We start from the raw sequence: 27,040 nt of genomic DNA on the forward strand, positions 1-27,040 counted from the left end.
CATCTCCCTCTTTTTATCTTGCAACACTGAAATTCCATACCCATTAAGCACTAAGTCCCCATTCCCTCCCTCCCCAAGCCCTTGGCAACCACCATTCTCTTTCCTGTCTCTGATTTTGGCGACTCCAAGTACGTCACGTGAGTGGAATCCTATAGCGTTTGCCTTTTGGTGACTGGCGTGTTTCACTTAATGGCTGTAACATTTTACATTCCCACCCGTAGCACGCACACTAGGGCTCCAATGTCTCCACGTCCTCACCAACACTTGTTATTCTCTGGCTTTTAGACAGTTGCCATCCTAGTGGGTACGAGGTGGTTATCTTTTAGTTTTGATGTCCTTTCCCTAATGATCTGTGACCTTGAGCATCTTTTCATGTGCGTACCGGCCACATGAAATATATATATATACACATTTTTTCGAGAAATGCCTATTCTTGGCCCATTTTTGAGTTTTAAAAGTTCTCTATATAGTCTGGATATTAATCTTTTCTCACGTTGTAATTTTTTTTTAAGTAAACTCTACACCACACATGGGGCTCGAACTCACGACCCCAAGATCGAGAGTTGTGTGCTCTACCGACTGAGCCAGCCAGGCCCCACTCACATTGGAATTTTTGAAGGAGGTTAAAATGGTCCTGCATTGGCAGTGCCCCATGGCTAACTGCAGAAGCAAGTGCAAACACTGTCAGTAGGAGAACGTACTGGTGCATTCAGGACTTCTACAGCTTCAGGTCAAATATGAACTTATGATTTACACACACACACACACACACACACACACACACACACACACACACGAATAAAAGCCACCATGAAAGAAACTCAGCAAAATGCAAAACGTTTCGACCTTGAAAAATCTGATCCTATCTATTTAATGTGTAAAAATATATGTGAAAGGTTTAAATAGATGTAAGATGGAATGACTGCAGTGCAACTTCTGCATATAAAGCATGGGCATGGGCATGTCTTCAACAAAAGAAATGTCCAATGCAGAGAGTTCTCCTAGAGATTCGCGGAGGGTGGGAGACTATAACTGACTATAGAAATGCAGGATTCCTCTGTTGAACGATTTAGAATTTAAATGTTTATCTGAGACTTTGGAAGTAAAGAAAACACAAGGTTTGTCTGTAATATCAAGAGAGAAATTCATGGTGGCAACCACGCAAATCACTTTGGTTCACCTTTTCTGTGATCTTGAAATAATTTATGCCAGTCGAAACAAGTTCACAACAATTTACAATAAGGAATACAATTCTGGAAGTTCTTTCTCCAAAGCCAAAGACCTTTTGGTCCTCTTCTTCAACATACACAGTGACTTTAACCAACTGATCAAAAGTAACCTCGCCAATAATGGGACAAAGCAACATCTTGTGCCCCCTGTTACGGACTGAATGTTTATACCCCCTCAGAATACATTTGTTGGAGCTTTAACCCCCACTGTAATGGTATTAAGAAGTGGGAAACTTTGGGAGGTAATCAGATGTAGACTAAGTCATGAGGGTGGAGCTCCTCATGATGGTTTAGTGTCCTTATAAAAAGAGGAAGAGAGCGAGCGCGCTCTCTCCACAAACACATGCCCACGAAAGCCATGTGAGCACACAGCAAAAAGATGGCTGTTGACGAGCCAGGAGGCCTTCACCAAGAAGCAAATCTGCCAGCACCTTGATCTTGGACTTCCCAGCCTCTAGAACCAAGAGAAAGAAATGTCTGTTGTTTAAGACCCTCGCCTATGGTGGTTTGTTGTAGCACCCAAGCTGACTAAGGCACCTCCTGATGTGATGTACCATGAAGAACATGACATCATTTCTGTGGTATTCCGGCCTAAAATCATAACTTGAATTTAAATCACTAGAAAACACCACACAAACCTAAACTGAGGGACATTCAACCAAAACTGGCCTGGACTCTTCAAAAATATCAAAATCACTAAACACAAGGAAAGACAGCAATTGTTCTGGATTAAAGGAGACATGGCAACTAAATGTAATGTATGATCCTAGACTGGATCCTGGACCAGGGTGGGAAGGGAGAATAATTATAAAGGACATCATTAGGACAACTGTCAAAAGCTGAATATGAACTTTGAAATAAATAATACTGTTGCATCATTGTTAATTTTCCTGATTTCAGTGACTATATCATGATTATGTAAGAGAATGTACTTGTTTTTTTTTTTTTTATGATTTATTTATTTATTTGACAGAGAGAGAGACAGCCAGCTAGAGAGGGAACACAAGCAGGGAGAGTGGGAGAGAAAGAAGCAGGCTCCCAGGGGAGGAGCCTGATATGGGGCTCGATCCCAGGACTCTGGGATCACGCCCTGAGCCGAAGGCAGACACTTAATGACTGAGCCACCCAGGCGCCCAGAATGTACTTGTTCTTAAAAAATAAACACTGAAATATTTAGGAGTAAAATAACAGAGAAAAAAGTGTTCTAAAATTCACTGTGGTTATGGTTGCATTTAACTGTGGATATATGAAAAACCACTGAGTTGTACACTCTAAATGGGTGGATTTTATGGTCTATAAATTATATCTCACTTATTTTTTTTTAAGCATGAAATAGGAATTTATAAAAAATGACCAAGTAAATCTGAAGAAGAACCAAATAGAATTTTTAGACATGGCTGATTAGACATAGCTGAAGAGGGCATTACTAAACTGAAACAGGAATGTAAAGAAATTACCCAAATTACAGTATGAAGATGAGGAGCTGGAAGAAATGACTGATTTTAGGAGATACAGAGGACATAATGAGAAAGTCTAATATGCATCTAATCAGAACCCTAAAAAAGACAGCATTCAAAAAGATAAGGCTCCAATATCCCTTCCTGATAAAAATACTAATGAACTAGGTACAGAAGAGAACTTTTTCACCCTGATAAAAGATTCTAAGAAGGAACTTCCATTTTTTAAAAGATTTTATTTAAGTAATCTCTACACCCGATATAGGGCTCAAACTCACAACCCTGAGATCAAGAGCTGCATGCTCTTCTGAGCCAGCCAGGCACTCCATAATAATGAACTTCAAAGTGTGCTACTTAAAGCATGTTCCCGGGACTAGCCACATAGGGATCAGCTGGGAGCTTATCAGAAATGCAGACTCTCGGGCTCCACCCCAGGACCGCTGCGTCAGACTCTGTATTCTCACAGTCTGGTGGTTCATGTGCACAGCACAGAGTGAGAAGTGCTGCTCTAAGGCTCTTTTTTTCCTAGGAAAACCCCACAGCTAATATCATACTTGAGAGTGAAAAAATGAATACCTTCCCCCTAAGGTCAGGAATAAGACAAAGATGGCGACTTTCATCTCTTATTTCAACCTTGTACTAGAGGTTTTAGCCAGGCAAATGAGGCAAGAAAAAGATATAAAAGGCATCAGATTGGAAAGGAAGAAGTAAAACTATTTGTAGCTGTAGATGACATGATCTGGTATGTATAAAGTCCTAAGGAATCCACTACAAAACTATTAGAATTAATAAATGGGTTTAGCAAGGTGAAGGAATACCACATCATTATACAAAAATCAGTTGTATTGTTAGACACATACAATGAACAATCCAAGAATGAAATTTAAAATACAATTCCATTCATAATAGCATCAAAAAGAATAAAATACTTAGGAATAAACTCTTTTTTTTTAAGTACAGAACTTACACTCTGGGAAGTATAAAACTCCACTGAAAGAAATTAAAGACCCAAATAAATAGAAAGATAGCCTATGTTCATAGATTCGAAGACTTAATATTGTTAATATGGCAGTATTCCCCAAAGCAATCTACAGATTTACGCAACCCCCATCCCAGCTGGCTTCTCTGCATAAACTGACAAGCTGGTCTGAAAATCTGTATGGAAATATAAGGAACCCAGAATAGTCAAAACAGTCTTGAAAAAGAGGAACAGGGGCGCCTGGGTGGCATAGCGGTTAAGCGTCTGCCTTCGGCTCAGGGCGTGATCCCGGCGTTATGGGATCGAGCCCCACATCAGGCTCCTCCGCTATGACCCTGCTTCTTCCTCTCCCACTCCCCCTGCTTGTGTTCCCTCTCTCGCTGGCTGTCTCTATCTCTGTCAAATAAATAAATAAAATCTTAAAAAAAAAAAAAAAAAAAAAGAGGAACAAAGATGGAGAATTCATACTTTGTAATTTCAAAACTAACTATAATGTCTACAGTAACCAAGACATTATAGTACTGGCATAAGGACAGACATATAGATCAATGGAATAGAACTGAGAGTCCAAAAATTAAACCCTCACATTTATGGTTAATTAAATTTCCACAAGGGTAACAAGATAATTCAATGAAGAATTTTTTTCCACAATAATTGGCACTGGGAAAACTGGATATCTATCTGCAAAAGAATAAAGTTGGACCCATACCTCATACCATGTGCCCCCTCCACTGAGCCCAGCAGGGGCAGGCCTCTTTGTAACCAGAGAAGGAAGCCCCTACATGGTAGTCACAGTCAAATGATTTCTAAGGCTGGGCTATCTAGGCCTACTTAGCCCTACTCCATTCTTTCCCAGATGCTCTGGGAGAACCCTGTCTTCCCACAGAGAGATTTTCATGAACAACACTGAGTAAGCTCTCTGGAGTCAGCCAGTAGGGTCCATGGGAGCAGCTCGGCCAGGGTCGCCTTCCCCAGATAAAGTGGTTTCCAGCAAACCTTTCCAGAGAGACAGGGCCCTGTCCACTGATATGGGCCTCCCTCCAGCCTTAGGGGTTATTAAGGCTTGATGCTCACAGCATAAGGCTAAATGGCTGCCTGGTAAAGCCATCCTCTTCTCTGCTGAAGGAGTGGGGCCAGGCAGCTGGGGCGGGCAGGTGCCCCTACTCCACGCCACCGCTAACTGGACAAGGAATGTACACTTAACCCAAGAAGAGTCAACTAGGCTTTCCCTCCGGAGAGACCCAGAGCAAGCAGTCAGGTGATACCAGGCATTGGAGCTGGAAAGTCTTGGAAAACAGGAGCATGCCAGGGCTAAGACTGGGGCAAGAGAATGAGAAGTGAGGTGGGTAGAACAGATAGGGGAAGGAGTAGACCTCAGGGAGAAGCGAAGGCCAGGTCTGGAGAGAGAGAGGCCTGGAGGGAGAGGAGCTCTGCGGCCTGCTACTCAAAGCGTGGTCCTGGATGAACAGTGTGAGCTTCATCTGAGCCTAATCAGGAAGGCGGAATCTTGGAGCGCCTGGGTGGCTCCGCAGATTAAGTGTCCCGATGGTGATTTCGACTCAGGTCAGGATCTCAGGGTCATGGGATCAAGCCCCGAGTCGGGCTCCCTGGTAGGTGTGGAGCCTGCTTAAGATTCCCTCTGTCCCTCTCCCTCGGTCCCTCTTGTGCGCACTCTCTCTCTCTCAAATAAAGTAATAAATAAGAAATGCAGAATTCCAGGCTCCACCCTAGACCTGCTACACCCAAATCTGCGATCTAACAAAAGTTACAAACCGAACAAGTCAGTAAAGATGTCAGCTTAACTATAAATGTACAAAGAATGAATTCAGTCAGAAGAAGGGCTTTCTTTTTTTTTTTTAAAGATTTTTTATTTATTTATTTGACAGAGATAGAGACAGCCAGCGAGAGAGGGAACACAAGCAGGGGGAGTGGGAGAGGAAGAAGCAGACTCATAGCGGAGGAGCCTGACATGGGGCTCGATCCCATAACGCCGGGATCACGCCCTGAGCCAAAGGCAGACGCTCAACCTCTGTGCCACCCAGGCGCCCCAGAAGAAGGGCTTTCTAATTACGACACACAATCCAGAAGTCAAGAGAGAAAAGAGTAATACACTTGATTTCATAAAAATCAACAGAATGGGGCGCCTAGGTGGCTTAGTTAAGTGACTGCCTTCTGCTTGGGTCATGATCCCAGGGTCCTGGGATTGAGCCCCGTGTTGGGCTCCCAGCTTAGTGGGGAGTCTGCTTCTCCCTCTGCCCCTCCCCCTGCTCATGTGTGCACTCTCTCTCTCTCAAATAAATAAATAAAATCTTTAAAAAAACTAAACAGAATAACTACAAAAAACCAGAGCTAAACACAAAAGACAAATTACAAACAGGGAAAAATATTTGCAACTCACATCATAAAGAGCCAATCTTCCTAGTATATCAAGACTTCCTACAAATTAAGAAGAATAAAGACCAAAAACCAATAGAAAAGTAGGCACAAATACAAATAGGCTATTTATAGGAAAAGAAATTAAAATGGCACTTAAACATATGAGAAGCTCAACTTCGTTCATAATAACCGAGATGCAAATTAAAGCTCCCTTGAGAGAACATTTTTCACCTTTCAGATTGGAAAAAAACAAAAAGCACGATAATACATCTCATGATGAGGCTGTAGCTGGTGGGGTCCAGCTCTAAGAAGGCGATTTAGCACCATCCATTAAAAGTACACATGTCCTTGTGACCAAGAAATTCACTTCTACAAAACATAACTTTCACATATATTCACTCATGTGAATTTGCCATTTGTACAAAGTTAATTATCACAGTATTTGTATTGTAAACAAATGGAACCGCCCAAACGTTCCTCAACATGAGACGGGTTAAATACATTTTGGTATATCCTCATGATGGAGTACTAGACACAGGTTTAAGAAAAAAAAGAAAGGAGACCAGAAGCAGCTGTGGGTTGACATGGAACGAGCTTCAGATACACTGTTTAGTGGGAAAGGCCAGATACAGCATAATGCGCAATGGGAACACAAGGAACAAGTGACGGGGTTCCCTGTCAGAGAGGGTGGGGGACTGGGTATTTGTATTTATATTTGTATTTTGTATTTGTATTTTTTAAATGATGTGCCCTCTTGGGCAGTCTCCCCGAGCGCACCTGCTACCTGCTGTATAAGAACGGCCTGTGGGGGGCGCCTGGGTGGCTCAGTTGGTTAAGAGTCTGCCTTAAGTTCTGGTCATGATCTCAGAGACCTGGGATCGAGGGGCTCCCTGCTCAGCGGGGAGTCTGCTTCTCCCTCTCTCTCTGCTCCTTCCCCCCACCCATGCTCTCACACACTCTCTCTCTCAAATAAATAAAACCTTAAAAAACAAAACAAAACAAAAAAAAGAACAGCCTATGGGCACAGATAAGTTCCCACCACAGGCCCTCTGTGTTCTGGCTCCAGCCCAACCTGCTCAGGGAGGAGAGCGCAGGCTGTCTAGCTTTGCCTCAGCAGCATGTGGTCCTCTGTCCCCTGCCTCCCGTTCATGGTCGCCCCCACTGGAGAGGTTGTCCCCAACAGGCAGTGGTCTCAGGAGATTCCCAGACCCTGCCCTGGGCTGTGAACCACACAGGGACCGGCTTAGCTCCCAAAAACCATCTCCAAGCCTGGCCATGGTCTGTGGGACCCCTGTTGGGTTTAACCCAATCTAGGACTCTAGAGTGGGCAGCAGATACCCACTGACTCTGGGCGACTCTGTATTTCCCTTGGCTGGCATATTCTTCCTTTCTCTCTCCAAAGTGGGAAGTGTGATCTTGGGTGTCCTAATAATGTGGTCCCTGACGCCCGACCTTCCTGGAGACATGAACCCCCCCAAGTTACCTTCTGTTCTGTCTTGACTTTGGCATTGTAGAAGGAGATGGAGTCAGGGCCCTCAGGCAGCATCATCTGCTGTAGCTGGCTGAACTTGTCCTGGTCATCTTCTCCCTAGGAGTGGCTCAACTCAGCAGTCCCTTCAGCCTGCCATTGCTAGGATCTACCCTGACAGGGCTTGTGGGGGGCATCAGGGCAGCTCTGTGTCCCCATCCTCCATAACTGGGGAGAGACCTGGACCCGTCCATTTGCCTGGGCCAGCTGTGGGAGAGGCTGGGAGCAGCCCATACACTGGCATGTTTGCGGAGAAAACAGAGGACAAAGGGTACTGCCCCCCACTCTGTGCTCATCCACTGTCCCCACTGTGGCCCCGGTGCCACTCACCAGAGACACAAGCCTGCTGACAGGCACCATGCCTGGCCGGATGCTGCTACCTGGCTTCAGCGACACCTGCATGTCCTCGGGGATGAAGAAGGACTCATTGTACCAGATATCGAATTCTGTGAGGAGGCAGGAAGAGCACGGTGAGGTGTTGGGGAGGCCCTGAGGACGCGGGTAAAGCATCTATGTGGGCCTGTCACAGGCTCACCCCCTGTTCGCTTCCTGCTCTGGGGTCTCACCCTTTCCCATCTCCCCCTCTGGCTGTCCGAGTCCTGGAAACGCTTCGGAAGCCCCTGTCCAGCCCCAGCCTCTGTCAGAGAGAAGCTCTGAAGCCGCTTCTACAACCCAGGTGGTGGCCTTGCCCTCTGCCTCCCGGGACCTCAGGTGGTCAGCCGACCTCCCCAAATGGCACACCCGTGAGCAGGCGGTGACGACACTGATCCACCAGGTGCTGGCAGTACTGGATCTCGGCCTTGAGGTCGCGCAGGTCCTGGTACTCAGCCCGGTACTGCTTCTTGAGGTCTTTGAGCTTCAGGATCAGCAGGAATTCCTCCTCATCGATGATCATCAGCCCCTTGTTCTCATACTCACCTGCAGGGACACAGGAGGTCGGAGAATGAGGTGCTCACTTGAGGCGTGGGGAGGAAGGCATTCTGGAAAGTGGGAACAAAGTGCTGGCAGAGCACGATGACCGGAGACCAGAGGAAGGGCTGGGGTGTGGGGGCAGGGGTGGGCAAAGCACGAGGAGGGCCAGGCCACCAGGACACGTCTCACCGGAAGGAGCTCAGCTCAGAGGGGGCCACACCGGCAACTTTACAGGACAGGTGGGCAGGGGAGAGGGTAAAGATGGCCCATGCTGCACACTTAACTTTTTTTTTTAATTAAAGATTATTTATTTATTCGACAGAGATAGAGACAGCCAGCGAGAGAGGAAACACAAGCAGGGGGAGTGGGAGAGGAAGAAGCAGGCTCATAGCGGAAGAGCCTGATGTGGGGCTCGATCCCATAACGCCGGGATCACGCCCTGAGCTGAAGGCAGACGCCTAACCGCTGTGCCACCCAGGCGCCCCTGCACACTTAACTTTGATCTTACACCTCCCTGGCCAAAGATAGTTCAGTAGTCCCTCGGTGAGATGGATGTTTCCCTTTTTTATGAGTTACATACATGAACTGCCACCACTGGCTAGTACCACAAGGCACTCGGGCGACGTTCCTTACTCATAACAGAGCGTGTAAATCTGCATCATGTCAAGAGGCTGTCAGAGGCTCCAGGAGGAGAGGGGTCAGTTGTGCTATTTGTCACTTACAGTCTCTGCATGAGCTTTTCAGGTCTGTCAGATGAGGGTTGCTGAGTTAAGACAAAATCACACGGTCTGTGGAGCCATTCACTCATCGGGCCACTGCCCATGGGACCTTGAAAGCTCAGCATAGGCATCATGTCAACCGCCCCAGGACTATAGGGTTTCTACCCCCAGGAACCCTGGAGAGTGAGTCCTCCATGTGACTGAGGTGTGCGGCAGGGGTGCACGAGCCAGTCTCCAGGTGTCCTTCCACTGATATGTACTGGGAAAAATTTAGGGTACATTGTCACCATTTATGGAGAGGCAATTAGGAATCTCAAATTGGTCCCAATTCAAGAAGTCTAGGGGGGGGGGTACACAGTGGCCCCGCCACCCGGTCTTTCCCCTTCAGTGCAGAGCGGCCTGGTCTGTGTGCTATGGGCAGTCTCCGGTGTGGTCACTGTGACAGACACAAGTCCTCTACAGAGTAAAGTCTTTACAGTGTTCTGTTGACATGGGGAGGGACTGTGAACACTTTGTGTCCCACCGGGGGGTTCTCTGACCGTCACCAAGGGAAAAACTGCAAGTGATTTTCATTTTTCTTTCACAAAACACTAATTAATCATGCCAAATTTGCTGACCTTTCTGGGCCAAGAAGTGGCTGTCGATCAAAATGAATCATACAGCAAATTTACTTCATCTATTCCCTCAAGATAAAAGCATTTTATTTGATATTTTAACACCAAATGGAAAACAACTGATGTTGGGGAAAGAGCAAAAATGTTTGTTTGGGGGCTCCTGGGAGGCTCAGTCCGTTAACCTCCTGCCTTCAGCTCAGATCATGACCCCAGGGTCCTGGGATCGAGCCCCGCATCGGGCTCCTGCTCAGCGGGGAGCTGCTTCTCCCTCTCCCTCTGCCACTCACTTGTGCTCTCTCTCAAATAAATAGATAAAGTCTTTAAAAAATGTTCTTTATACTCATAGATAAAATTTTAAATGTTTTATTCTATTTTAAGTTTTTTTTTTAAAGATTTTATTTACTTACTTGACAGAGACAGCCAGCGAGAGAGGGAACACAAGCAGGGGGAGTGGGAGAGGGAGAAGCAGGCTCCCAGCAGAGGAGCCCGATATGGGACTCGATCCTAGAACGCCAGGATCACGCCCTGAGCCGAAGGCAGATGCTTAATGATGGCGCTACCCAGGCGCTCCTATTCTATTTTAAGTTTTTATTTGAGTAATCTCTACACCCAAGGTGGGGCTTGAACTCACAACCCTGAGATCAAGAGTCACGTGCGCTTCCAACGGAGCCAGCCAGGTACCCCCAGATTTTAACTATTTTAAAATATTGTTTATTTAATCTTCATCTCATTCTTTAAAAATATCTGTTTTCAGGTATATTTGGGCATAAATGATATGTCAGCATAGCATGAATATATATTATTTAAGATATGTAAATATGTAATAAGTTGCATATTCAAAGAAGGTATGGGCAGAAGGGACAAAGAAGTCCTTGGTTCTGTAAGACCCTCACCCTGGAGGTTCTGGGCGGGGGCATGTCTGGAGCCACCATGACTAGCCCTTCCCCGTACCCAGACCTGTGGAGGCCTATCCCTCTGGAATACTGTATCATGGTTGGTCTGTAGGGTATGAGCAGAGTGGCCTCCAGAATTTGGAGTTGCCCTCTGAGAAGTGAATGAGTGAAGTGCACATCTCACTGCGAGACGGTCCACCTGGCCTACAGAAATAAAACAAATGCTAGAGATGCCCCAACAGCTCGCCGCCTGGGAAGCCCACCTGGAACAGGGCTGTGATTTAGCCAGGGAAAGCCCAGTAACCTCCAGTGTGCCCTGTCGGGAGAAGGACAATGGGACCAGGAATGTGAACAAGAATGTGGCTTCTGAACCTCTGGCCTCAAGAGTTGGGATGGTTACTCATTAAAATGAGTTCAGGACAGGTTCTGAGCCTTGCTCCAGGTCTCCTGAGTTAGAACCAGTAGTCGGGGCCTGGGAGTCTGTGTTCGACCAGCCCTCCCTGATGAGTCCTCTGCACACTCAAGGTGTGAGAGCACCTCAGGGCAAGGGTGAGCACTGTCCGCCACCGGGACAAGGGCACCAGGGTCAGGGTGACCAGGTGAGCACCCTCCCCACACTGAGGTCCCTGCTCACCGAGCCTGAGGACCTCCCACACCACCTGCCTTAGGAGATGAGACTTTGTCAGGCCAGCATGGGTGTCGAGGGTGTGGCATGAGGAATGGTCTCAGTGACAATGACTCCCTAGGCCCTCCCTAGACCCATATTCTCTTTCCCTCCTCGGTTTCTTGTGTCTTAACCGGCACCCCCATGCCAATCAGACTACCCTGGGCAGTGAGGAGACCACACCTGGATGTAGGGCCCTTGTGGGGGTCACCAGCTGCCCATCTCCCTGGGGAAGCCTCTGTAAGGCCTGTTGCTCCGCTGAGAGGAGCACATGTCAGGGAGAAGGCCCAGCACCTAGGTCTGAGACAACAAAATAATGGGAGACCCACAAGCAAAGGCTGACTGACAGGGAAGGAGCCTATGGCTCCTCAGGGCTGATTAGAGCCACATGATGACGCAGGCGTGAAGACCACACCCCCACATGCTCCGCCAGCCCCCTCCCATCTCCATCCTCCAGGGCTCAAGACTGCCCCATTTAGAGCAGGATGGCTCAGCTCCCACAGACCCCAGCCACCCTCCCACCAACATTCACCTTGCTTCTCCCGGAGTGACTTCTGAAAATTCAGCGCCTCCTTGGTCATATCCATCTCCCGCTTGATGGCATTGATGCGCTGCGTGGTCTCGCTGGCTCTTTTCCTCCGCTCATTCAAGATGGATTTGTTCTCTTTGAAGATGCGGTTGATCTCACTGCCCCGCTCATTCTTAAAGTCCTCGAAGGCCACGGGTTTGGGGGGTGGGGTACTGGGCCTGAAGACAGAAGGGGAGGGGAAAGGAGGCCAGAGCCACCAGGCTCTTCGCCTCTCTTCCCGGGGGACGGTGGGGGGGTGTTCCGTGGGCAGGAGGCCAGAACTCTCAGGCACCCTGTGCAGGAACTGCTCCCCCGTCTCTGTCTCTCTGCACACAAGGGCACGTGACCATTGCAGAAAGTGAGGACGGCAAGGAAAAGTAGAAAAAACAGAAAACAAAGCAAAAAACCACTTGCTACCTATTGGCAACCACGCTTTGGTCTATCTCCTTCAGGGATTTCTTTGATACATTTTTTAATGTTTGAGGTCACGCAGTACATGTGATTTTACATCTTGTGTTTTTCACAGAGGCCTTCCTTCATGCACTAAGGCACTCTGGGAACTCTGGTTAATGACAGGTAAGGTGAAGTGTTGGCTGCAACTTCTCTGAAATGCATCAAGGGGTGCCTGGGTGGCTCAGTCAGTTGAATGGCTGGCTCTTGGTTTTGGCTCAGGTTGTAAACTCGGGGTCCTGGGATCGAGCCCCACATTGGGCTTCCTGCTCAGAGGGGAGTCGGCTTCAGGATTCTCTCTCTCTGCCCCTCCCCCTGATCGCTCACCCTCTCCCTCTAAAATCAATGAATGTTAAAAAAAAAAGTTAGGGGCCCCTGGGTGGCTCAGCCGGTTAAGTATCTGCCTTCGGCTCAAGTCATGAGCCCAGGGTCCTGGGATCGAGTCCCGCATCAGGCTCCTTGCTCCTCGGGGAGTCTGCTTCTCCCTCTCCCTCTGCCCCTCCCCCCTGCTTGTGTGTGCTCTCTCTCTCTCTCTCTCAAATAAATAAACAAAATCTTTAAAAAATAAAAAATAATAAAAAATTTTTTAAAGAGTTAAAAAAAAAAGAAATGCATCCAAAAAATAAGAGGGATAGAGAGAAAGATGGATGCGTGATGAAATAAGTAATGTGTTAAATGTAGAATCAAGAGGGTGTTTGCTGTACAGTACTTTCAACTTCTCTGAGTTCTTGACAATGTTCACCTGCTGGGGAAAAAATTCTTCACGTACATCCTTGTACATCCCAAGGACACAGATGATAATTCACTTAGTACCTTTCCCATAATGTCAGCTGCTGAAGGTGTTTCCAAAAATCGTTTTTGGCTTTTTAAATTAATGATGCAATGAACATCTGTTTGCATAAATCACTGCCCACATCTCTAATTATTTCCTCAGGATACATTACTGAACACTCAATTACTGGCTCACCAGGGAGAGGAACTGGGTAGCTAGAGGAAGGGGTCTCATACCTTGAGAATTTGGGGCCTTTTGAACGCATTAGTTACTTTTTAAAATGTAAATGTAATTAGGGAAGCCTGGGTGGCTCAGTCGGTTAAGCATCTGCCTTCAGCTCAGGTCATGATTCCAGGGTCCTGGGATCAAGTCCCGCATCGGGCTCCTTGCTCAGCAGGGAGAGTAGGCTTCTCCCTCTGCCTGCCGCTCCCCCTACTTATGTGACTATGCTGTCACTGACAAATAAATCAATAAATCTTAAAAAATAAATAAATAAAATTAAAAAATAAAATAAATGTAAATGTAATTATTTAAATAATTGCTATTTGAAGGGTCCACAATGATTCCACATATAACTGTGTACCTTGGAGGACTCCTGAGACAGGAGCATTTCGCATGTGGATAAGCCATCACGTTCTTCTTTCTGCACTGTGCTCCTCGTCTTTGCCTATTATCCCCTATTTTATTTCTCATCTATCTGCGGGCGCTCTTGACATGCTGCAGATCACACAGTTTTGAATGATCTGGAGCACACGCAGGAGGTGGTTACCTGGGTGGGCGTGACTCCTCCTTTGGGGAGTCCGAGGGAAGGGGCTCAGCGCTGGAGGTCTCCAGGTCCCGCAGAGGCAGGTCTTTGACATCCCCCTCCTTGGAGGATGGGGTCAGCTGGGTCTTGGAGGTGGAGACCTCAAAATCCTTGCCACTCACAGGGCTGCTGGCGCCCTCCTTTCTTGCAGAGGAGCTGGAAGGAGAAGGCAGGGAGGCCCCAGGGCTCCGTCATGGTACTTAGGGGAGTGACATTTCCAAACCTCAGACATGGGAAGCCGCATCCCATTCAGTCCTAGCTGGATCAGACACCTAGGCCAAAGGGCAAAGAGTACGACCCTAAGCCATGCAGATGGGGAGGGAGAGGAGAGCACTCTTCTCCCTCTCATCAGACCGAGGAGCCCTCCCTCAGCAGTCTCTGGCAGGAGACACCTGGGAAAACTAGGCAGTCTCCAGGTCTGAAAGCAGCCGGACCTGTGGGGTGGGCCACGGGCTCCCAGGAACATCTGGGCTGCGGAGGTCTTCATCATACAGGCATCCCGAGGAAGGAGTGGCACAGCTCCCACCCAGGGTAGGTCTCTCTACAGACCAAAGGTAAAGCAAGACATGTCTGCCCCGCTGCCCTGACCAGCCCACAACCCGCTCAACCGCCTCCACGAGTGTCCACACCCACTCCCAGGAAAGTAGCTGCCCTCCCTCTCCAAGTCATGGCACCCAGGGTCCTCTTTTTCAGAGAGGCACATCTGAGCAGGCCTGAGCCGTCAGGAGGAGGCCAGGGGCCTCGGCAACCCCTGCTACCCAACTCCTATCCTGCATGGAACAGTTTTCTACAATCGGCCCTGGCCCGTGTCCTCTAACAGATGATATTCACGGCAACACCACATTCGCACTGCGTACCCTCTAGGTACAGGGACTGCAGTCACCCATTTACCTTCCCAACAACTCTCCTGACTTCGAAGTTACTATTACGATTCCCAATTTAGGGAGAAGGAAATGGAAGCACAGAGAGGCTGTCATGCCTCACACAAGGTGACCCCTTCAGTGACAGGAGCCTCCTAGAGCCTGTGTTCACGTCCACCGCTACCAGCACCTTCCAGGGAGGGCGTGTCATTAAGGAGCCCTGATACCCTCTCACCTTGCACACAAATCATTCTTGTCCGGAAGGCGAACTGGGGTTTTTAGACAGCTGGGTCACAGAAGGACTCCAGTTAGGGGTGGTTTCTGCACGTAGTCCCGGGGCAGGGGGGTGCTAGCCCGACTTCTCTCTTCTACTCTACTACTCCTCAGTGCTGTGACCTTGGAAGTGACTTCCCCTCTCCGAGTCTCAGTTTCTACATCAGCAAAATGGAGGCATGAACTCCTACCTCCTGGGTGTGGAAAAGAGGTAACCAGCGCAGCCTGGGCCCCACAGATGTTGCTAGTATTGGCAGCAACACGAACAACTGGGACCACCCAGTAGCAAAGACAGTAGCTTGTGTCCTCTTTCACCAGCCGAGGAGGGCCAGGGGCTGAGCAGATAAAGCAACAGGAAGGTTCCTCACCTGAGCTGTTCTTTGAACGTCTTCTTGGACTTGGATTTCTTCCCAGGTTTGGTAGAGAAAGAGGTGACCCCGAGTCCAAAGCCTTGTCCATCAGGCTCACCCACTAGGTGGCCGTCAACGTCCATAAGCCCTGCCTGGAGAGAGGCCAGCCATAGGGCTGAGGGTTAGATTAAGGGTTTTGGCCTGTGGGGGACCCAAGTATACATGTGCTCAGGTGGGTGTATTCAGCCCACATGCCAAGGTGGCAGGCCCAGGCTAATAGCCTCAGGCTGTCTCCAACAGCACTATCTCTGACCACCCTACCAATGTCCATGTTCCACAACAACTCTGCTTGATGGTCTGGTGTCTCCTGCCACACCCTGAGGATCTTAGGGCCTGTTTCCAACCTAACTCCAGGAATTGATCTTGTTTATGGTCATGTTTATGGTCATGTCTCCAATTCTGGAGATCATTTTGAATTCTATACGGTTTACTCATGTATGGGTCACACTCTTCCTGGTGTTTCCTTTATCTGTTGCAACCCTCGATCTGCTCTCATGCGGAACACCTGCTGCTTCTGGAAAGGCGTGGGAATGGAAAAAAAATCTGACGTGAATGCCATCAACAAGAAGCAACCATGCATACCTTCTGGACTGCAGAAATGGCGGCAAAGTCATTCTTGTCTATGAGGGTGTACTTCCTGCGCAAAGCGGACTCCACTTCCTGTTCCTGTTGGCTTGAAGAAGAGAATGAGAGAACACCTCGCACCTTGGCACCAGGCTGAAACTTTCAGAGCAAGAACCAAGAATGGGAATTAGAAGTCATTTGGGGGGGCGCCTGGGTGGCACAGCGGTTAAGCATCTGCCTTCGGCTCCGGGCGTGATCCCGGCGTTATGGGATCGAGCCCCACATCAGGCTCCTCCGCTATGAGCCTGCTTCTTCCTCTCCCACTCCCCGTGCCTGTGTTCCCTCTCTCGCTGGCTGTCTCTATCCTGTCGAATAAATAAATAAAATCTTAAAAAAAAAAAAAAAAAAAGAAGTCATTTGGGTGTGGCCCCTTGTGATGGAGCCACACCCTCTTCATGAACCAGACCAAACAAGCCCATTCCACACCCCGATTCCTCAGTGCACACACCCACTGTCCAGCCCTAAAATCCACAGTGGCCACCCTTGTGCACCAGGCACTTCTGCTCCACGAAAACTTTAACAAGGACTGTAAGCCTGCCTCGGGACCATGCTTTCCCACCTAGGTTCCATCCTTAAAAGGCCCTTGGCAATCATGTGACCCACATCTGCTCCACCACCCAGCACGAGCTGCTCAGCCCACAGGTATGTCTGCACCTAAATAAACTGCAAACGCCTCCTGAGGTGGGGGTGGGGCACAGGGAGTATCCACGATGCCCCGCTCTGGCCACACTCAGGGCTGGCACTCCACAGGACCTCCTGTCTAATTAAGGAACTCAGGAAACACCCACCAGGGACCACTTCCTCTCTGAGTTGCCCTTGAATGGAGGGTTCTCCTTCCTGCTTCCCCCAGGGGAAGGGGAGGGCTGGAGGATCTGAGAGCTCAGGGGCCTGGGCACACCCCCAGGACTCTGAGCTGGCTTCTCACCCACGAGAGACAAGGCAGTGTGCTCTGAGGTCACACCCTGACCATCGGAAATGAAAATGGCAGCCTGATGTGGGAGTCAGGTGGGTGGGTGGGGGGGGTCCCTTACCTCAGCACCACCCGGAACTGGTTGAACACCTCCTGGATCTGTCTGAGGTTGATGATCTGGAGGGAAGACAGCAAGGCAGAGGTTGGGCCTCAGGCCGCACAGGATGGAGGGTGTGTCTACAGTTAGTGAAGAAACCAGGACTCCTTGGCTAACTTTTTTTTTTTTTAAGATTTTATTTATTTATTTGACAGAGATAGAGACAGCCAGAGAGAGAGGGAACACAAGCAGGGGGAGTGAGAGGAAGAAGCACGCTCATAGCGGAGGAGCCCGATGTGGGGCTCGATCCCATAACGCCGGGATCACGCCCTGAGCCGAAGGCAGACGCTTAACCGCTGTGCCACCCAGGTGCCCCTCCTTGGCTAACTTTGATCATGTCTTGAGAATGGAACATCTGAAACCTCCTCAAGAACAGAGAAACAATTGATTCATGGTTTTCAAACTAAGTATTTACTGAGGCTGTAAAAATGACCTTTCCTAGGGCGCCTGGGTGGCACAGTCAGTTAAGTGGCCGACTCTTGGTTTCGGCTCAGGTCGTGATCTCAGGGTCCTGAGATGGACCCTGCATTGGGCTCTGCGCTCAGCGGGGAGTCTGCTTGAGATTCTCTTCCTCCCTCTCCCTCTGCCCCTCCGCGTGCCACGCTTGCGTGCTCACGCTCTCTCTGCAATAAATGAATCTTTAAAAACTACCTTTTCTAAGTGAAGGTATCTATAAAATTAAAATGACTCTAGTTCTTGAATATACTAAGAAAAAATTTTAATAAAATGTACTGTCTTCAGCTCTCTCCTGTTTCTACAAGGTTCTGTTATGAACTTTCTGTGTGGCACATACACATCTGTGGCCAGTGGAAGGCCACTGGCTTTCCTCTTGGCCCTACAGACCACAAGCATTACCCTTGACGGAGGGTCAGTCAGGACTAAGCCTGCTCCAAGGCCAGAAGAGCCCACCCCTCGATTGTCCCAGGCCTGCTGGTTATAGCTGCCACGGTAACAGGCCCCAGTTGGGGGGGGGGGGTCTGCCATGTAGCTCCCTGATGAGGGGTTTGCTGGCCTGCACTGTAAAAACAGAATGCATCCTTCCCCCTGAGGCCCCTTCCCTGTGTGGCTGCTGTCTCTTCCTCCTTGGCCTACTCCAACACAGGCCCTGGTTGTCTGCCCTGCCAGCCCACATGACCACCATCCTTGAACGGCCTCACTCCGCCTGGCACAGCTGACCACCTGTTAATTCCACTTTGGTTTCCCTCCTCACTCAACAGGTGTGGCCACCCAAGGACACGAGGTTGAGCATCTTGCTGACGTCACTCAGCAAGGAGACAACCGAGCTGGGATGTGATCCAGAGCAGCCTGGCTCCAGGGACCACACCTGTGCCCACGGTGATGGACCACCCACCGTGTGGTCAAGGCGGGTCAAGGCTACTGGCCACTCTGAGGGGCACACCCATCCTTGTAACCCTCAACATGGATGCTGAGGCCTCGGTAGGCTATAGGGTCCAGCAGCACCCACCCCATGCCCACTATACCCACTCGGTGTGAGGTTCCAAGGCCAGCACAGCACACATGGGGGGATGCGCAGGATAGGGAGGGCGTGGTCCCGAGGAGAGGCTCCTTACGTCAATCTCGTCCAGCGTCCCCTCCAGGTACCTCCGCACCTGGGAGTTGATCTCAGCGATCTGGATTTCATCCATGGGATCGTAGTTCACGAGGGTGCGGTTGGCCTGGGAGGAGGATGAAGAACACGTCAACAAGCTCCAAACACCTGAGCCCAAAAGGGGCATCAGGGGTCATTCTGAGGACCAAGGTGGGGAGGCTGGACACAGGCCCCGGCCACCTAAGCCAGCTCCATTCCCTTGACCATTGGGTCTTGACCAGGTACTCGGGTCACAGAGGGACAACTGGGTCTCAAGAGCTGCCTGACATGGGCTTGCCGCTCAAGCAAGGGGGCTCTGCTGGCTGAAACTCAGCAGACTGTGTAGCATGAGGGCCATGGGAGGCGGGTGGCTGCCTCTGCCTTGAGAGGACCCCTGGACCACGAGTAGGCCCAGGCAAGCCACCAGAGATCTTCCTGTTCCCACCCTCTGCCCTCAGGGCCCTCTGCTGCTGCCCCTCCCCCACTGCCCAATCTGCCCCACCTCCCCCGACCTTGACCATCATGCTGTCTGATCCTGCCCTACTTGCCTGGTACCTGGCCCCCTGACTCTCATTCTCCTGTCAACTGTCTGCCTCCGCTCCCTGATATCTGACATCCCTCCCCACATCCTCCTGCTCTTCCAGTATCCCTGCCCACCAGGCATCCCTGTTCCCCAGCCCCTATAACCCCCAAGTCTCCCTGCCTACTTGGCCCTCCTACCCATCTGGTCCCTGTCCACCCAGTCCTCTGCCCACCTGGTACCTTGACCCGAGTCCCTCTAGCAGTCCGGCCAGCCCCTCACCCCAGACCCCTGCCTCTAGTCCCTTACCAGGCTGTCATGGATGGCCAGCTCCTGCTTGAGCAGCGCCAGCTCCTTCTCCAGGTTCTTGACCATTCGCTGCCAGGAAACATAGTTTGGGGTGGGGCAGGGAGGACGGTCAGAGAGGCCACCCTGCCTCTTCCACATCAAGCCCACAATTCCCCAACCTATGCTTGGACCCTATGGCCCCTCCTGGAAACCCATGGCTGTGATGTCAGCATCTGGACAACTCCCTCCCCCGCTGGCGACTTTTCCCCAACTGGGGTGAGTTTAGGGTCTTCGGGGGTCTCAGCAGTCCCCTGGCCTCTGTCTCTTACAGCAGAGGAGACAGAACAGAGTGAGCACAGGAACCCGCAGGGCAACCTCACACCCCAACTCCCAGGAGCTTCAGATCTCCAGTCTACCAGGGTGACGGCCCTCTCGGTACAGCCCACTGCCTCCAGGATGCTTTCCAAGCACATCCTTCCCAACCACTGCACAAAGACATCACCGTTCCCTGCTGCTAACCATGTACGTCACCTCTAATGTTTTTGTTGCTACAAACGACACTACACAACATTTTTGTCCTTTTACCTTTGTGTCTTTCCAGGTTTCTGTGCCCCATTACTTCTTCCCTGCTGTTCCCCCCCAGCTCATTCCAGTCCCACCAAATTGGCACACTCCCGCCTCTGCCTTGCCTGTCCCCTCTGCCTGGGGACGCTCTTCCCCCAAGTATTGCCCTGGCTCACCCCCGTACCTCCTTCAAGTCTTTGTTCAAAAGCTTCTAAATTAGGCACACTTCAATCACCCCACGGAAAACTGCAATCCCCTCCCCACCTCCACTCTTTTGCAAATCTTGCTCTAATTTTTTTCATAGCACTTATCACCAACATACCCTAGAGCAGTGCTGTCTAATAGAACTTTCTGTAATGACGGAAATGGTCTATATCTGTGCCGTGAGCTACATGTAGCTACTGGACACGTGAAATGTCACTAGTGTGACCAAGAAAGTGAACTTTTGATTTAACTAATTTAAATAGCCCCAAGCAAGTAGCAGTTACTGTACTGGACCGTGGAGCTCTAGAACTTACCTATTTTTTTTAATGTCTAAAAAAAAATCTTTAAAGAGAAATTGTATGCAGGCATACCGCATTTCATTGCACTTTGCCTTACTGAACTGCCCAGATACTGCATTGTTTAGAAACTGAAGGTTTGTAGGCAACCCTATGTCAGGCAAGTCTATTTGGTACCACTTTTCCAACAGCATTTGCTCACCTCATGTCTCTGTACCACATTTTGGTGATTCTCACAATATTTCAAACCCTTTCATTATTATTATATTTGTTATGTGATCTGTGATTAATGATTATGACTCACTGAAAGCTCAGATGATGGTGAGCATTTTTAGCAATAAAGTATTTTTTAACAGTTATTTACTTTTCTTTTCTTTTCTTTTGGCATAGCCTCCCCGCCCAGCATGGAGCCCAACGTGGGTCTTGAACTCATGACCCTGAGATTAAGACCGGAGCTGAAATCAAGAGTTGGATGCTCAACCGACTGGGTCATCCAAGTGTCCCAAAGATGAAGCATTTTTAAAGTATGTACAATTTTTTTTAGACACAATGCTACTACACACTTAATAGACTACAGTATAGTGTAACCATAACTTTTATAGGCACCGGGAAACCACAAAATTCATTTGATTTACTTTATTGTGATAGTCACTGTATTATAGTGGTCTGGAACTGAACCCACAATCTCTCTAGGGGCATATTTGAGGTGTACAACATGATATACATATATACAGTGAAATGATTACTACAGTCAAGTTAATTAACATATCTATCTCCTCACCTAGTGACCGTTTTCCTGTGTGTCTCAAGAGCCTCTGAGATCTACTCTCTTGGCAAATTTCCAGTATACAATACGATATTATTAACTATGGCCGCCATTTTGGTACATTAGATCCCCGGAACTTATCCATTCCATAAATGAGAATTTGTGCCCTTTGACCAACATCTCCCCTTTCCTCAGCCCCTGCCCCCACTCTTCGTAACCATTGCTCTACTCCCTGCTTCTATTAATTTGACCTTCTAAGTTTCACATACAAGTGAGATCATGCAAGATTTTTCTTTCTGTATCTGGTTTATTTCACTTGGTGTAATGTCCTCTGGGTCCATCCATGTTGTTGCAAATAGCAAGATCTAGACTCACTTCTTTTTTTCTTTATTGTTTATTTAAGTAATCTCTACACCCAACGTGGGGCTCAAACTCACAACCCCAAGATCCACATGCTCTCCCAACTGAGCCAGTCAGGCACCCCTAGACTCACTTATTTCTTATATTTATTATCTCTCTTTCTCTCCCACCCCCAGCAGACCGTCAGCTCTTTGAGGACAGAGATGTGTCCTCAAAGTTTATTTGTATACTAACACTCCAAGTGCTTCAAAAAGTGTCTGGCACATGGTAAGTGCTCTGTAAAATTTAGGTGAATGAAGAAATGATATATTTTTAGAAACAATTGCTGAGTCATTTTACCGTTGACAGATACTGCCCTAGAGTCTTTCAGATAAGAGGCTCAAGGGATTTTAGGCTGAGAACTTCACTGTGAACAGTTGTCAAAAAATGGCCACTGGAGGGAGCCCCTGACAACTGGATCCTGGGACTGGTGACCAAAGCTGTGACCAGTCTGCAGCAAGGGGTGACAGAACCCTAGCATCCTGGTGGCTCTGTGGCAATTCAGGGCACAAAGCCTGGGACTCAGAGCACATGACCAGGGTCCAAATCCTGGCTCTCCCCTCTGGGAAGCCCCAGGATGGTCCCTTTCAGGTAGTTTTCTTAGGAGGTCAACAGGAGAGGCTTGGTCGCCAACCCCTCCTCTCAGCTAAGGGATCTCTGCTCTGGAAAAGATATCATGCCCTAACTACGGAAAGTCTGGCTGCACTGTTGAGGGCCCCCAGCAGGATGACTGTCCAGTATGGCACGGGGAGCCAGGTTTAAATCTCTGGGCCAGTCAGGTGAAGTGGGGAAATGGGCCACCTGCTCCCAGGGGAACCAGCCTCCACGTCGCATCCCGAGAGCACAGGAGCTGCTTCTCCGAATGCCTGGCAGACTTAGTGGCCTTCGCCTTCCTCCCTGTACTGATTGGAGAAACTGCTCAGAAACACAGGGCTGAAGTAGCAGACCCCACAGAACAGGGCTGACCGGCTCTTTTTTTTGTACCCCAAGTGGAACACAAAACCTGCCAACTCCTTTAAAGATCAGGGACATTTTCTGGATGGAATCAGCACAGGCTCACATAAGTTTCCTGACGATCAGGGGTTTTCAGCATAAACATAATGAGGATAATTCAGAAAGTTCTGCTTAAGTAGCATACCATACTAGGAGCGGCGCTCAGCCCAGGAAGCTCCCCTCGTTGACCCCGCACCCCCACCCCCACCCCTACCCCCACCCCTGGCGGCCTGCAAGTGCTCTCTTCTCTCAGCAGAACAGAACACCAAGTGTCTCTGCTGCCTGTTTATGCCCAAGGCTCGCAACATTTACACCCCCTCACAGAACCACAGACTCACAGAGTGGGAGGGTCACTGGAGTTCACCAGTCCAACCCCTGGTTCATAGGTGAAAACCCCGAGGCTCAGAGAAGACTGGTGGCAGAGGCGGACCAGGAACCCAGTGCCCCACCTTACAGCCAGCCCCACCGCCAAGGAAATTCCACGGAAGCTACCCCGTCTGCCTTGAAAACAGGCATCTATGCTGAAGACGGTGCTAGAAATAATACAGGCAGTCTGGCTATAGTCCAGGCAACGGGGCAACCGAAGTCATTTCTCAGGTCTCTCTCAAGAACTCATGCTCATAAATTCTGATCCTAAAGATGATAAACATGGTCACGTTGGATGACACGGAGACTTGGTTGGCCAGGACCAACAATGCAGATTTCCAAACAAAAATTACATGGAAGGAATGGAAGTGCTTGCTGTCCGGTGCAACGCCTACCCAGCCAGGCTCGCGCGTGGCGATGCGGGGCTGCTGAGCTCAGAGAACACCAGGTGAGAAAATTAACGAAAATAAATAAAACCTCCAAGCTACAGAAAAGCATAGGAAATGATGCCATGAAACCTGGGAAGACCACCCCAAAACCTGACTTTAGGAGCATGCTGCCCTGTTGGCTTCAGTTTTTTCGTTTTTTGTTTTAAGAAACAAAACATGGCAGGTACGTGTGAAGCCCCTGTGAACTTCACTCCAAGTCCATGCCCCCTGACATCCCAGGGGGAACCCCCAGCCTCGCTTCGGTCTTTCCACCCCCATGGTTTTTTTCTTTTACTGCACTCGCATCTATCCATTAACGATACTCAGCTTTGCATGTTTTTAGACTCGGGGGAAATGACAGAGGCTAGCATTTGGCCCGCTGCAATCCCATGTGAGGTTTTCTACGCTAGCAGCTCGAGCCCCGGCTTCCTCCCTCCGTCCCTCAGCTACTCTCCTATTAATTAGGGGCTACTGATCACGGCCCCAACGTCTCACTACACAATGAGCAGTGCGAGCTCCGTCCGTACATATGCGAAGAAGGCCTCTAGACTGTCCACCCAGAAAGGGACACTGCTTAAGGGGTTTCTCCCCGTTATCTTATTCTTCACAACATCTCTTTGGGAGTGGATTCTGCTCCTTCTCCAGTTTACAATCAAAGACACTGAGGCTTAGAATGGGTTAGCATCTCGCTGAGGCTAGAGAGCTGATGGAAGGAGAGCAGGTGGCCGCACCAGGACAGCCCAATGGGGCGGCCAGTGGTTCTCAAGCATGGCCCCAGAACGGCAGCAGCAGCAGCAGCAGCAGGGAACTTACTAGAAATGTGAATCCTTAAGCCTCACCCCTCCACCAGTGGAATCAGGAACTCAGCGAATGGGTCCAGTGACCTGCTGTTCCAGAAGCCCGCCTGGGGTTCGGATACCGGCGCGTGTTTGAGAGCCATGGCTCGAACCCACTCCCCTCCTCAGCCTCTAAGCCATGGGTTAGCTCCACAGAGCCGCAGGGATTTCGAATCTGGAAGGTTTAATTAACTTCTTTGTCATGAGCCTAGGGCATGCATATGCCCGTCTCTGGTAACCATGATTCTACAAGCATCCTAAAGGAAAGCCAAATTATTGGTAAATGAGTTTTGCTTTTGCGAGATGTTGCCAAAATGCTCTCCCAAGCAGCTGTGTGTAGGACACTCTGGCTAGAAACAGACACGCGCTCCTGTCTCTGCGGATGCTCACCATCGTTCTCCATCGTCAGAACAATTCTAGCTCTGGCTAGTCTGAGGGTGGAATTCCACTGAGCTTTCGACCTGCTTTTCCCTGGTTAGTGCTGATGCTGAGCATGCCTTCTGGTTGGTCAGCTGTGCTTGCTTAGAGGGATCATACAGGCTGGGAGGAAAGAGGTTTCTTGTGACATAACCAAATGAGTCTGAGAGTTGGTCCGCACTTACTTAACTCTGAAACAGTTTGCTCTAGGGAACTCTCATATAGAAGCCCCGGGTAGTCAGAGGCCCTGAAGCCTCGCACACGAACTGGGTGGTAACCTGATCTAGCCCTTTCACCTGTGTGCTGGCCCCCCAGGGAGTCTCCAGGGACTCTGATGACTCTGGCCTGTCCCAGAGTGTACAAGGACTGACCCAGGATGGCATGCGTATCTTTAGTTGAGGTAGGAAGGGAAGCCAGGCTTGTGTGACCCAGGCAGCAAACCCACACACCTTCTCCACAGTGAGACACCTGCCCACAAGCCCCTTAGTACCTCAGCATCGTACTTTTCGTTGATGGCAGGCTCCGTGGTGACCAGCTTCATCCTGCTGGCGAACCGCAGTGAAGACAGCTGAAAAACAGATCAGACAGATCTCTATGTCTTTGGCCAATTGCTTGTGGGTAGAGATATTTACAAAGCAGATTAAAGGAGCCCACCAGGGAAGATGAATCCCTGCATATAGATATACTCCAAAGTGAAGTGTGGGGTCTCCTTCTTGGGGGTTCCACCCGAGTCCCTCCAGAGGGGCGGCTAGGCAGGGGTAATTACGTCTGGAGGCCCATGAGGCAGCCGCGTAAGTAGGCACTTGAGAAACAGCCCCAAGGCTCCATTACAGTCATGTTACATGAGAGGTGGAGGGCTGCTCCCTGGCAGTGGGGAACAGCCAGTGGTAGCACAAGGCGGCCCTGAGATCCCAGCCTCACACCATGCCGTGCGGACTCACAGCCCTGAAACAGAAGCAGACTTGGGGGGGGAGTCACCCAGGAGTGACCCAGAAGAAGGCCTGAAAGGGCTCTTCCTCCAAGCAGTCTGGTCTAGTGGTTAAGAACTCTACCGCTGACCAACTGTGCAGCCTCAGACAGGTTTTGGAACTTCTCTGTAAAGTTGGGGAGAGCTGCCTCGCAGAGTCTGGGAGGCTCAGTGAAGCAGTATGCAACATGTTCTCTACAGAACTGGCCCACAGCGAGCCCTCAGGAGGAGGCCCCTGTCACTGCAGCCGGAGCCGTCTCTGTGTGGGCTGGAATCAGGCTCTCCTGCTCCAAGCACAGCAGCAAGTGTGGCCAGGACTCCCTCGCTGTATCTACTCCCACACGTATTACAAGCAGTGTCACTGAATACAGCAACATGATCCTTGCCAGGAACCATGTAAAAGTTTTCAAGCATTTGAAAAAGAGAATCATTAGCTTCCACACCCCAATATGCCCTTGTCCCAAACCCCTGAGGCCCCTCCAAGAGCAACTCTGGACTGTGGGCTCCGCCCTGAGTCACAAAGCTCTGGGGATGACAGGTACCAGGAGAGCTGCTGCCTGCACGGTGACTGTCTCAGGGGTGGGGATAAGGAGAGGGGGGCCTTCCGCTGTCTTGGAGGGCATTTCTCAACAAGGCAGGCAGGAGGCCCAATTTTCACATGGCTCCTCTAGGGGTTCACCCGTGCTTTGTCATGCTATGAGACCGGGAGCCTTCCTCTGGGGATGCTGCCCGCACGTCAGCAGGAGCTCCCTCCCGGGATCCCAAGTCCCAGGGCACCTTCTCTGGATACAGGGCTGGTCCCTAATGCAAGAACCTGGGAGGCCCTGCAGTGTGCCTGGAAAGGACCCGTTTCTCCTAAGTGGATTCTCCAGATGACCGAAGCTTGCCCTAAACATCCACACTTGACAAAACAAAATATCTATGGAGAGCTTTCCAAATCTGCGTTATTTATGATGAGTGGCCCTTCAGAGGAAGAAGGGAGCCGCCGCTGGGGTGCCCAGCTGTGTGATCTCACCTGTGTCACCGCCCCAGCCATCAGGGCCCATGTGGGCCACCATGTAACCTCTGCCATTTTTCCTCCCCTTCTGCTTCCTGAGCCCTCCCAGCAGTGGCCAGATGTTCCTGGGATGGCCCACACCTTCGGGCCCACAGTCCCCTCTGCCAGGAGCATCTCTGCTTTCTGTACCACACATCCTTTAACCCCAGCC

The 27,040-nt window shown here is 49.8% G+C and overlaps 1 protein-coding gene and 2 long non-coding RNA genes across 5 annotated transcripts in view; 2 read left to right on the plus strand and 1 right to left on the minus strand.

Moving 5' to 3' along the window:
- KIF9 (kinesin family member 9) overlaps positions 1-27,040 on the minus strand; it is a 49,454-nt gene that overhangs the window by 966 nt on the left and 21,448 nt on the right. For 2 of the 3 annotated variants that reach the window (XM_057311693.1, XM_048227131.2), the window contains 11 exons: positions 25,356-25,433; positions 19,618-19,686; positions 18,772-18,876; positions 17,165-17,220; positions 16,092-16,182; positions 15,468-15,601; positions 13,931-14,122; positions 11,904-12,118; positions 8,311-8,487; positions 7,900-8,015; positions 7,525-7,629 (listed from right to left, as the gene is read on the minus strand). In XM_057311693.1, coding sequence (XP_057167676.1) covers positions 7,525-7,629; positions 7,900-8,015; positions 8,311-8,487; positions 11,904-12,118; positions 13,931-14,122; positions 15,468-15,601; positions 16,092-16,182; positions 17,165-17,220; positions 18,772-18,876; positions 19,618-19,686; positions 25,356-25,433 — 1,338 coding nt within the window. The remainder of the gene's footprint in view (positions 1-7,524; positions 7,630-7,899; positions 8,016-8,310; positions 8,488-11,903; positions 12,119-13,930; positions 14,123-15,467; positions 15,602-16,091; positions 16,183-17,164; positions 17,221-18,771; positions 18,877-19,617; positions 19,687-25,355; positions 25,434-27,040) is intronic. The other variant, XM_057311694.1, reaches the window with a different exon arrangement.
- Positions 10,428-16,438, plus strand: LOC130543608 (uncharacterized). The gene is made up of 3 exons (XR_008959086.1): positions 10,428-10,491; positions 12,466-12,515; positions 16,032-16,438. It is a non-coding gene; the product is annotated as an uncharacterized LOC130543608 (long non-coding RNA).
- LOC130543609 (uncharacterized) lies at positions 18,186-21,468 on the plus strand. The gene is made up of 3 exons (XR_008959087.1): positions 18,186-18,637; positions 19,928-20,118; positions 21,051-21,468. It is a non-coding gene; the product is annotated as an uncharacterized LOC130543609 (long non-coding RNA).

Source organism: Ursus arctos, unplaced genomic scaffold (assembly GCF_023065955.2).
Source record: "Ursus arctos isolate Adak ecotype North America unplaced genomic scaffold, UrsArc2.0 scaffold_14, whole genome shotgun sequence".
NCBI classification, from domain to species: Eukaryota; Metazoa; Chordata; class Mammalia; order Carnivora; family Ursidae; genus Ursus; species Ursus arctos.